Source organism: Artemia franciscana, chromosome 2 (assembly GCF_032884065.1).
Source record: "Artemia franciscana chromosome 2, ASM3288406v1, whole genome shotgun sequence".
NCBI lineage: Eukaryota > Metazoa > Arthropoda > Branchiopoda > Anostraca > Artemiidae > Artemia > Artemia franciscana.
Genome location: NC_088864.1, coordinates 21090252 through 21103217, shown reverse-complemented (window position 1 = coordinate 21103217; position 12966 = coordinate 21090252). Strand labels below are relative to the sequence as shown.

At 36.7% G+C, this 12966-nt stretch overlaps 1 protein-coding gene across 1 annotated transcript in view; it reads right to left on the bottom strand.

Moving 5' to 3' along the window:
- LOC136034588 (apoptotic protease-activating factor 1-like) overlaps positions 1–12966 on the bottom strand; it is a gene marked incomplete in the record, with an annotated part of 238446 nt that overhangs the window by 193721 nt on the left and 31759 nt on the right. The window contains 1 exon segment of the mRNA XM_065715856.1: positions 3571–3741. Coding sequence (XP_065571928.1) covers positions 3571–3741 — 171 coding nt within the window.

Genomic DNA, 12966 nt, shown 5'->3' with positions numbered 1-12966 from the left:
TTTTTTAGTTTTTTCAGTTTTGACGTCACCTAATCCAGTTTTTTCAGGTGACGTCACCTGACACATCCATCCACACATCCATCCATCCATCCATCCACAGACAACTTATTTTTATATATATAGATATGGTTTTAACTACGTAAAACTTGCGAATATACAACATTCTTTGCTGTCCCATTGTCTTTGCATATAAATAGATTGTCAGGTTATCCCCCTGTTTCCCCCGGTGTCCCCGTTGTAGTTGTGTCCCTGTGTCCCGGTCGTCATTTATATTCCCTGTGTCCCGGGTCCCGGTCATCATTTGTATCCCGGTGTCCCGGTCTGTATATACATTCATTTTTTAGTTTTGTTTTTCTCCTTTATTTTTTTCCTTTTTTTTTCTTTTTTAGCTTATTTAGATTTTTAGATTTTTTAGTTTTTTTTATTAGTTTTTAGTTTTTATTTCTTTTTAGTTTTTTTGTCCCGGTCGTCATTTATATCCCCCTGTTTCCCCCGGTGTCCCCGTTGTAGTTGTGTCCCTGTGTCCCGGTCGTTATTTATATTCCCTGTGTCCCGGTCGTCATTTGTATCCCGGTGTACCGGTCTGTATATACATTCGTTTTTTAGTTTTGTTTTTCTCCTTTATTTTTTTCCTTTTTTTTTCTTTTTTAGTTTATTTAGATTTTTAGATTTTTTAGTTTTTTTATTAGTTTTTAGTTTTTTTTTCTTTTTAGTTTTTTTGTAGTTTTTACCTTCTTTTTAGTTTTGTTAATTTTTTTTTTTACTTGTGTCCTGGTCGTCATTTATACTCCCTGTGTCCCGGTGCTTTGTTGATTGCTAATCGAACATTCCTTTTGTCCTGGTCGCTTTCTCTTTGAGTGTCGTCATTTATTTTTTTCTTTTTTAGTTCTTTTAGTTTTTACCTTTTTTAGTTTTTTTTTAGTTTTTAGTTTTTTTAGTTTTTTACCTTTTTTTAGTTTTTTTAGTTTTTTAGCTTTTTTATTTTTTTTATTAGTTTTTAGTTTTTTTGTAGTTTTTGCCTTTTTTTTTTAGTTTTTTGTCCTGGTCGCTTTCTCTTTGAGTGTCGTCATTTATTAGTTTTTTCCTTTTTTTTTTAGTTTTTTATTGGTTTTTACCTTTATTTTAGCTTATTTTTCAGTTTTTTCCTTTTTTTTAGTTTTTTTTATTTTTTATTTTTTTTAGTTTTTTACCTTTTTTTAGTTTTTTTAGTTTTTTTAGTTTTTTAGCTTTTTTACTTTTTTTATTAGTTTTTAGTTTTTTTTTGTAGTTTTTGCCTTTTTTTAGTTTTTTCAGTTTTTTTTTTAGTTTTTTATTGGTTTTTACCTTTATAGTTTTTTTAGTTTTTTAGCTTTTTTATTTTTTTTTATTAGTTTTTAGTTTTTTTTGTAGTTTTTGCCTTTTTTTAGTTTTTTCAGTTTTGACGTCACCTAATCCAGTTTTTTCAGGTGACGTCACCTGACACATCCATCCACACATCCATCCACACATCCACAGACAGACAACTTATTTTTATATATATAGATATATATATATATGTATATATATATATATATATATATATATATATATATATATATATATATATATAAATAAGTTGTTTGTCTGTTGACTGACGTCATGTTTGTGTGTCGACTGACGTCATGTTTGTCGAGTGACGTCATTATAAGGATTGAGCTGTATGTCGTCATGAAGTTGTTTGTTGACTGACGTCATGTTTGTCAACTGATGAAATTACAGACCGGGACACCGGGACACAAATGACGACCGGAACACCGGGAATATAAATGACGATCGGGACACTCAAAGAGGAATTACAGACTGGGACACCAGGATACATATAACAGGGAGTATAAATGACGACCGGGACACAGGGACACAACTACAACGGGGACGCCGGGGGCACAGAGGGGATATATAAATGACAACCGGGGCACCGGGAATGTTCAAAGATAAATTACAGACCGGGACACCGGGACACAAATGACGACCGGGACATCGGGACACAGGGAATATAAATGACGACCGGGACACAGGGACACAACTACAACGGGGACGCCGGGGGCACAGGGGGATATATAAATGACGACGGGGACACAGGGAATGTTCGATTAGCAATCACCATCAACAAAGCTCAAGGGCAATCATTAGAATAATGAGGTATAGATCTGAATACGGATTGTTTTTCCCATGGACAATTATATGTTGCATGTTCAAGAGTCGGTAAACCTTACAATCTATTTATATGCACAGACAATGGGACAGCGAAGAATGTTGTATATTCACAAGTTTTACGTAGTTAAAAACCTATATATATCTATCTATATTCACAGGTGGGACACAGGGACACAACTACAATGGCGTGTAACTAATATGGCGCGTAACAACTTACGCGCGCGGGGGGGGAGCGAAGTGCCCCCACCAACTAGGTGTTGGGGTTCATTAGCTATTATTTTATAATGATAATATTAAATGTTTAATGATACTATTTTAATTAATTATAGTTAGTTAAAAACAAATTTGTTTGACTTCATGCTCAAATGTGTTTACGTTCTTTGAACTCAAAATACATAAGTAATCACACACAAAAAATTCTACAGAGGATAGTAAGAACAATAATAATGTAAGCCAGCAATACGTTGTTTACACCTCTTTTCTCAAATGTTCAATCAATCTTTGACAAGTCTTCAGTGAAATGTTTGTATTGTCAGAAATAGTTGAATAGTTACTAAGTGTCAAGAAAAAAAAAGAGCAAAGTATCAGATTTCCAAAGAAATACTCTCTTGAAAGAAGTACTTTCAAAAAGTTTTGGGTAATTGAACTAATAATCCAAGAGTAATCAATGAAAATATTATTAAGATCTCTAGAAAAATTAGCTAATCACAATATATGCGTAAAAATAACCTATTTGTCATTAAGCTTTCAACATTTTTTCACTTCATCATAAAATTCATTACCATAATTTTCAAGCTCCTAACTACGAAAAACCAAAATTTCTTATTCATTTTATAATGAGTATTTTTGTTATTCCTTTTTTTAAATTGTACTGAACCAGCAGCTGTAGTGTTTTGGGAAGGAACTCATTCTCGCGAGTTCTAGTGCCCTTTCCAAAGGTCAAAAGTAATCGAACGGTAACCCAACCCTAACAGCAACTTCCCACTGGGGGCTATTGTAGCCAAGCGTAGTGCCACGTCAAAGTTTTAATCTAGTAATTTTAATGAATAAGGCAAAAATATAAAATAAGTTGTTTTTTTTTTTAACTGATACAGAAGGCAAACTTTAGCACCAAAAGCGGGAAGTTGAGAAGGCTGACCTCATCCCCCATATTCCGGATAACCCTGGGCAAAATCAAGCAAAAAAAGAACAGAAAGGAAAATGTTACAGATAAGTTTTCAAATGATAGTAAGAGCATAATAGAGCCCAGTGTTGACAGGGCAGTAGCCACGCATATACATAGGATGATTTATGCTTGTTTTAATTTTTAATATACCTCTTTAATTCGCCCAAAAAAATCGTTATTTTTTAAATTCGTTTATTTTAAAGCCATTCATTTCAAAGAACAAAGGAACTTACTTTTCCAACAGTGACCCAATATACTCCTTGATTGAAAATTTTGTTGAAAAGTTTTTGTGATCGCAAGGCTTGGTTTACAATAACTGACTTTCCGCCACCAGCCATACAATAAACAGGCAAAATAGCATCGTCGTCATGCATTCCCAAGATTCCTCCTTGCACTTTAAAAACCTAATAAAATATAACTGAATAAGTAAAGAAGCAATTTTAGTATACATTAAAAATAGATCAACAGCTTTTACACGACCCGAATGAGCAAATTAAGATGAATACAGCAATCAGACTTAATAACAGCAAGGAGAAGATGGTGGGTATCCTGCTCATGAACAAGTGCTTTTAACAATCCAATTCTACCCCCCCCCCCTTTTTCCTTCACTAAAGGCCAATAAGACTTAGCTTCCAGGCAGCAACGGCATTTTGGGAAGCTTGTATTACCTGGGTCTTGAGTGATACAAATCGATTGGTGGTCATGTTAAAAGTACCTTTTTAGACCAAAATCAGGATTAACTTTCAACTTTCTGAATATACTACGTTCTCTGGATCAAATGAGGCGATTTTACTTATTCTAGCAATCATTTAAAAAGTAAAACTTCGTGTCTCAATCTACTCAGGTTTTTCCTGTTGTATGACAATAAAAATGACAGTTTTGATAGTATAATGACAATGTTAGCATACAACGGCATTTTAATGACAATACAAAGACAATATAATGACAAATAGAAAGACAACTTTGACTCCAATTGTGTCACTTGTCAACGAGTTCGGAAAGTAATAGACAGTAATTTGGTTTAAGGTATGGAAAAGCTTTTAGCAAGATCTCCAGTCTCCAATGGCAGATTCCCAAGTGGCTTTGAGTTTTAATCTTGATCACATTATTAGACAGTCCAATTTGTCCCATTAAAAAAAAGTTTACACATACATTAAAAAAATTTAAACACATACAGCAATCAAATAAAAAACAAGCTTTCTCATGTAAAATTAAAGAATGACGTCTAACCCAAATATGAGTGCGTTTCTCGCCCCCCCCCTCCTTATTCTTTGAACTAAGTTCAAGTTGCACTTAATTGAAGCTTATTATATTAAAAAAAAATTACTGGTTGACAATTATGAATGTTGTATTTATCTATCATGTTGCATTTAAAACATTTTAACTCAAAATATTATGGTCAGATCACTGAAATATTCTAACCAATTTGTGTTGTTGTCGGTGTGTCGTTTTTTTCTTTTTTTTTGTCACATATCTTTTAAGGTTAAAACTAATCAGTAAAATAATTTTGAAAACCTTATGTATTCAAATAGAGATGAATGCAACCATCATCCTCAAAGCACTGAGCAAATAAGTACGGGTTTAAAAGTACATGCTTTCAAATTGCTACTTAAACAATAGTGTAAAGAGGGATCGACATCAGCTCCATGATCCTTAGAGTAAATTTGTTCATTTCGAATTTAAACACCGTTCCCTACTTTAATAAGAAATGGTGTTTTTTATATTTAATTTAATATTATTAGAGTTGTTTTGTATGAAATGTGCAAGTCAGACAAGCGAGGACTGAAATCATTATGATAGCGTGAAAATTTAGGGGAAGTGGAACACATTCGAAAAAGCACAAAAAATAGAAATTCTAAAGCATCGTCAAAATCCTGGGATTCTAGGAAGGACTAGAGACTCAGCCTCCCGTCCCATGCATGACTGTTAGAATTGCTAAATCCTCATCTTGGATTACTATTTGAAAGAGAGCAATAAGAAGAGAAATCATAGAATCAAAATAGCAAGTAAGGATAATATCAAAGTAAAAAAGTAGAGCATAAAAGGTTTCTCAAGTGAGAAAGCCTAAAAATTTCGGATATTATGAGAAGGTTGGAGTATGCAAAGCTATAGGTAGGCTGAGTTCAGTTAGAACACTCAAGCAATGATGAAAACAATGATAAGAAGGACGTTCCAGTAACGACGAAAGCAATGATGAAAGGACGTTCCTATAATAAGGAGCCCCCCCCCCCTAAAAAACACAAAAGTATTACATATCCAGATTTATTTAAAGGTAGATTAGATCCATGGATATATTAAAAGATTGGAGGGAGGAACAAAGAAAGCCTATCTTTGAAATAGTTAGAAAATGAGACTCCTTTGGGACAAAACCTATACACACTGAATTGGATTAAAATAAAACCTCACCAGTTAACCAACCGAATTATAATTTAGTAAAAATGTATTAACTTGAGACCTTTTTATCCTACTTGAACCAAAAGATTGTCTTAAAAACGTTTGTTGAAATGAGGGGGGGGGTGTCTGAGGTCTTAAAGTGTGTTTTGGGCAAAAACACTTGACCTATCTTGGGAGAGGTTCTTGAGAGCCTTGGAAGAACCATACCCCTTACCCTCTCCAGCTTTATTTTGATATCAAGAGCGATTTAAATGGTATTTGGTACAACACCCCAAACTTCATGTAAAGTAAATGAAATTCTTTAATGTATAATTTTTTTTAACTATTTCTAAAATGGAGCTTTTTCAAAGACCCAAGACGAGCAGATAATCAAGTTAAACTACAAACGAACATAAATTTCCTCACAAAGGAGCAGGTTTATCCCCTCCTAAACCTTCTAATGACCAGACCAACGTTTGTTGGTTACTACACCCCCCTACCTCCGTCCATAAATAAAAGATAAGACCTCTTGCCTCCTCGTCCCTCCAACACTCTTAAAATTTCAGCATAGTCCTTAGGAGTCATTCCGAGATGCAACTACCCCTCAAATATGTTCCGATAGTATCACAGTTATAGTTTTCCAAATACCTGGATACACATAGTGCTTTTAGTATACCTTTGCATCTTCCACAAAATAAAAACTTGGAGTCCACCCCCCCAAACACTTCCTGAAATTTTAGATCTTTTAAAACTTGGATACAAATAGTCTTTTGATGTGGTCTGGGTACATGTGTCATTTTCACACGTAAACTTTGGGAATCTTGGCGTAGCAAACGATCCCTAAGGTTCCTAGCCGATGAGACAGCCAGGATCGAACATGACCTCTTTCTTCTACTGAAATCTATCCTCGAACAAATGTAATTTAGATAACTTTTTGGGCTGTTATCCTTGGGAATGTGTGGGTGATGTTGAACCCTGCAGGCATTCTTATTGGACCCTTTACCGGACCAATTTTAAAAGTTTGTTTCGGCATCATAAAGGTTACGCGTTAGTGGGGGGGGGGGGTGGAAGTAGTGAAAACGAAATAGAAAAGAGAATGGTTGCCATTCAACCACTTTTGACTCTTGAAAAAGAAACTAGAACTTATAATTTCCAATCAGATGAGCCCTTCCCAAGTTTCTACAACCATCCTTCCATACAAAGTGGCAGAAAACAAATATTGGCCTTTTATTTAGGCTGCATTACAGTGCCTCCAGAAGAAGTAAGGTGAAGTCACAATTATTGAGCCACTAACATTTCATGACAATTGAATTCTGCAATCACATCAGTCAATTGTTTGTATATTTTAAATAGACACTTATAGCTCATTGCAACTATTTCTAATCTAGGAAAATCGACTAATCATTCAATTAAAATTCATTTGGAAATATAGAATTGCTTGCCATCGTCTAGCTGATCAATCGATCGGCTATATTCTTGCCTGTTAGACCTTCTTCATTCCGCCTCAAATAAAATATCTATTTTTATGGCACTTGGTATTAACAAAGTGACATAAAGCGATCGCAGATTCTCTCGGTGTTTCCAGGTTTTGCTGCTTTAGGCACTTCCAGGTAAGCTAGGACGATGAAATTTGGCAGGCATATCAGAGACCGGACCAAATTAAATTAAAATAGTCGTTTTTCCAACTTGACCATCTTGGGGGGGGGGTGGCTTGCCGGTCAATTCAGAAAAAATAGAAAAAATGAAGTATTTTTAACTTACGAATGGTAGATCAGATCTTAATGAAATTTGATGTTTGGAAGGATATCGTGTCTCAGAGCTCTTATTTTAAATCCCGACCGGATCTGGTGACATTGGGGGGGAGTTGGTGGGGGGGGGACCTAAAATCTTGGAAAACATTTATAAGGGAGGGATCGGGATGAAACTTGGTAGGAAAATAAGCACAAGTCCTAGATACGTGATTGACATAACCGGAACGGATCCACTCTCTTTGGAGTAGTTGGGAGGGGGAGGTTTAATTCCGAAAAATTACAAAAAAATGAGGTATTTTTAACTTACGAACGGGTGATCGGATATCAATGAAATTTGATATTTAGAAGGATATCGTCTCTCAAAGCTCTTATTTTAAATACCGACCGGATCTGGTGACATCAGGGGAAGTTTTTGGAGGGGGGGACCAAAAATCTTGAAAAACGCTTAGAGGGAGAAATCGGGATAAAACTTGGTGGAAAAAATAAGCAGAAGTCTTAGATACATGATTGACATAATCGGAATGGATCGCTCTATTTGGGGGAATTGGGGGAGGAGGGTTAATTCTGAAAAAAAATTAGAAAAAATGACGTATTTTTAACTTACGAAAGAGAAATTCGATCTTTATGAAATATTATATTTAGAAGGACCTCGTAATTCAGATCTCTTATTTTAAATCTCAACCGGATACAGCACCATTGGGGGGAGGGGCGGAAATCTTAGAAAACACTTAAGGCGGAGAGATCAGGATGAAACTGGATGGGAAGAATAAAAACAAGTCTAAGATACATGACTGACATAACCAAACCGGATCCGCTTTCTTTGGTGGAGTTGGGGGTGGGGGGAATTCGGAAAAATTAGGTATTTGTAACTTAAGAACGGCTGAACAGATCTTAATGAAATTTTATATTTAGAAGGATCTTGGGCTTTAGCTCTTATTCTAAATTCCGACCAGATCCTGTGACGCTGGGGGGAGCTGGAGGGGAAACCAGAATCCTTGGAAAACGTGAAAATTAGGGTATTTCTATCTCATGAATAGGGGATCGGATCTTAATGAAACTTGATATATAGAAGGATCTTATGTCTCAGATGCTCCATTTTCAACTCGAATTAGATCCGGTGACATGGGGGTTGGAGGGGGGAAACAGAAATCTTGGAAAAGGAATAGAGTGAAAGATCGGGATGAAACTTGATGGGAAGAATAAGCACAAGTTCTAGATACATGATTGACATAATCGGAACGGATCCGTTCTCTTTGGAAGAGCGGGGTGTGTGCGTTAATTTGGAAAAATTAAGGTATTTTTAACTTATGAACGGGTGACCGGATCTTAACGAAATTTGATATTTAGAAATTATTCTTGTCTCAGGGCTATTATTTCAAATTCCGACCAGATCTGTTTATATTGGGGGGAGTTGAAGGGGGAAATTTGAAATCTTGGAAAATGCTTAGAGTGGAAGAACCGAGATGAAGCTTGGTGGGTAGAATAAGCAAATGTCGTAGATAAGTGATTGATGTAACCGTACTAGATTCGCTCTCTTTAGGGGAGTTGGGGGGTGGAATTCAGTGCTTTGGTGGGTTTGGTGCTTCTGGATGTGCTAGGACGATGAAAATTGGTAAGCGTGTCAGAGAGCTGCACAAATTGACTTGATAAAGTCGTTTTCCTTGATTCGACCATCTGGGGGGGGGGGGCTAAAAGGAGAGCAAAAATTAGAAAAAATGAGGTGTTTATAACTTACGAGTGGGCGATCGGATCTTAATGAATTTTGATATTTAAAAGGACATCGTGACTCAGAGCTCTTATTTTAAATCCCAACCGGCATTAAGCCTCTGATTTGCCTTTTAAATCAATCTATTGATTCTTTGAATTTTGTTAGAGCTCATACCATATGAGCTCTTGCCTCTTCTGGCCTCGTCACAAGTGCCATATGAGCTCTTAGCTCTTATTTCTCAAAGCATTACCAAAATTCAAGCAATGATCCTTTAAACTAAAGTTTCTAAAAAAAAATTTAAAGTTTGAAAGCTTCTGTATTAGCATGGCAAAAAACAAATCCTTTACAAAGGTTTATTCACGAGCTTCTTGTTTGACATAATACCATTCAAACGAGTTCTTAGGACAGTTTTTTACTTATTTCTCACGAAATGTCATTACTGTAGCCTCTTGTACCCTTCTTTCTTCTTCCGTTTCAGCAAAAGTAGGCTTTCCTGTCGAGACTATTCAACCCTTTTCCTTTTGACTCACTATGTGGGTTGGAATGAGCTTCTCCAAGTGGTTGCTCCTTATTAATTTGAATCTGATTAGATATCTTGCAGTAAATCTTTTGATTCTAGGAGTTGAAATATCAGAGTATCATTGAGTTCTGTGCTCTGTGTGCAGGTATGTTCAGCTAGACTCTTAGCTGATAGTGAGATTTTGTAGTGTTTGATGCACTTTAAAAATTTACATTGCAGGGTAAGCTGTGCAGACGTCAGCATATTATATTTAAATAGGCAATGGTCAATTGTTTCATCTTTTATATTACAATGTCGGCAAAGAGGGGATGAGGGAATTGAGCCACGTGAATTAGAAAACTGACATGAAAACGTCTGAAAATTTTGCAGATTTAAGCCTGACCGAATTCTTTTATATATTTTAGAGAGTTCCTTATTGGGGAAGGAAGATAAATTTGGTTTGTTCTTATTTAACATTATCTCTGATCATATACAGCGGGTCATTGGTCTCCCACATGGCTGGTCAATATTTAGAGGATTTTTTTGCAAATTCATCAGCTTAATGGATACTAGTTATACCTGAGTGGCTTGAAACATACCAAAGGTATCTTCTTATGCCGCTTGAAGAAAGAGTATCATAGGCAACGCAATAGCGCTGCCTAAGTAAGCAGCGATGAGGACACAATGTGTTAGTATTAATATTTTTTTTTTTTTTGTTAAGACCAAGGTACTTCGTATCGAAGGAATTGTCGAGGAAACATCAAAAAGGGCTCATTTGATCGGAAATTGAAAGGGTTACTGCCCTTTTTAATAGTCGAAAGTAATTGGGGGCAACTAACCCCCTCCCACGCCCACCTTTCCCCAAACGAATTCAATCAAAGTTTCGAGATAGCCATTTTATTCAACGGAATTGGAAGATCAGGAAATTATATCTTTGGGGAAGACACCCCCCTCCCAACAGCGCACAGGGTAAGGGTTGTAACTTATGCCTTGGGGGAATTTAAGATTTATTTAGACAAGGTGATTTTATGAAATTCGGAGGGGGCTCAATGGATTTGCAATCAAAAGTTCTAATGCCCTCTAGGATTCAGGGTGATCGAAGGGCGCATGAACCCCCCCCCCCACACCACGTGTTTTCAGGAAATGTATCTGATAGATATTTTGAGATGGCCATTTGTTGTCGTAAAAACTTTAAAAAGGCTCACTCAATTGGAAATTGAAGGGGCTTCTGCCCCTTTCAATAGTAAAAAGTGATTAGAGGGCAGATAGACCCCCTCCCACCCCCACCATTTCCCAAAACACATCCAATCAAAATTTCGAGATAGCCATTTTGTTCAGCATAGTTAAAAGGTCTGGAAATTATTTCTTTGAGGATGACAACCCCCGAGAGCCCTCAGGGCAAGGGTTGTAAATTCTACCCTGGGGGCATAAAAAGTTTGTATAGAAAGAGTGGTCGTATAAACTTCGGGGGAGACTCATTGGATTGGTAGTCAGAAGTTCTAGTATCATTTTTAAGATCCAAAGGGATCGGAGTTTAGATACCCCCCCCCCCCCCCCCGCCTCGTATTTTCTTGAAATGAGTCTGATAGAAATTTTGAGATGGCCATTTGTTGTCATAAAAACTTCTAAAAAAGCTCATCCGATTGTGAATTGAGGAGGCTAGTGCCTTTTTTAACAGTCAAAAGTGATTAGCGGGCAACTTACTCCCCTGCCACGTTCACTATTTCCCCAAACCCATCCAATCAAAATTTTTAGATAGCCATTTTTTTCTGCGTAGTTAAAAAGTCCGGAAATTATGTGTTTTCGGATGACAAGATCACCCACCTCACATCCCTCAGAGCAAGGGCTGTAAGTTATGCCCTGGAGGCATAACAAAATTTTTACAGAAAGGGCGTATGTAACGAGCGATGTGGGCAAAATGTTTTTTTTTTTTGGTTTTATACCATGCTACTTCGTATCGAAGTTGTGTTAGATAATTCTAAAAGGGCTCTTTCGATTGGAAATTACAAGAGCCCTTGCCCTTTTCAATAGTCAAAAGTGACTAGAGGGGCCCTCTCCCAAGCCCAACATTTTACCAAACATATTCAATCAAAACGATAGCCATTTTGTTCAACAAAGTTGAAAGATCCGGATATTATATCTTTGAGGGTGACACCCCCTCCCCAGAGCCCTCAGGGAAAGGGTTGTAAGCTACACCCTGCGGGCATTTAAGGTCTATATAGAAAGGGTGATTGTATAAACTTCGACGGGGGCTCATTTTATTGGTGATCAGAAGTTCTAGTGCCATTTTAAAAATTCAGAGTGGTCGGAGGGTGGATATCCCCCCATACTTCGTATTTTCCCGAAATACATCTGATAGAAATTTTGCAATGCAACAAATTTGAAATTTGTTGTCGTTTAGACTTCAAAAAGAGCTGAATCGATTGGAAACTGAAAGGGTCAGCGCCTTTTTTATAGTCAAAAGTGAGTGGAGGGCAACTAACCCCCCTCCCACGCCCACAATTTCTCTAAACACATCCAATAAAAATTTTGAGATAGCCATTTTGTTCACCGTAGTTAAAACGTCTGGAAATTATATCTTTGAGGATGAAAACCCCCTCCATTCACAGCTCTCAGGGCAAGGGTTGTAAGTTATGCCCTGTGGACATATAAAGTTTTTATAGAAAGGATGGCCATTTAAACTTTGGAGGGGGTCATTGGATTGGTAATAAGAAGTTTTAGTACCCTTTCAAAGATTCAGAGAGATCAGAGGGTGAATACCCCCCCCCCCACACACACACACCTCGTAATTTTCCTGAAATGCATCTGATAGAAATTTTGAGATGGTCATTTGTTGTCGTCGAGACTTCAGAAAAGGCTCATTCGATTAGAAATTAAAAGGGCCTTTTTTAATAATCAAAAGTGATTTGAAAGCAACAAGCCCCACGCCCACACCCATCAATTTCCGAAACACATCTAATTATAATTTTGAGATAGCCATTTCAGCTATCTCAAAATTATAATTAGATTTAAATGGCCATGTTTAAATGGCCATGTTCAGCATAGTTAAAAGGTCTGGAAATTGTGTCTCTGAAGATGACACCACCACCACCCCCTTCCAAAGCCCTTATTGCAAGGATTGTAAGTTATGCCCCAAGGGCATATAATGTTTTTATGAAAAGACTGGTCGAATAAACTCCCGAGGGGTTCATTGGATTGGAAATCAGATGTTCTAGTTGCATTTTTTAGAGTCAAGGTGATCATGCCCCCTCCCCCCACGTCGTATTTTCCACAAATGCATCCAATTAAAGTTTTGAGA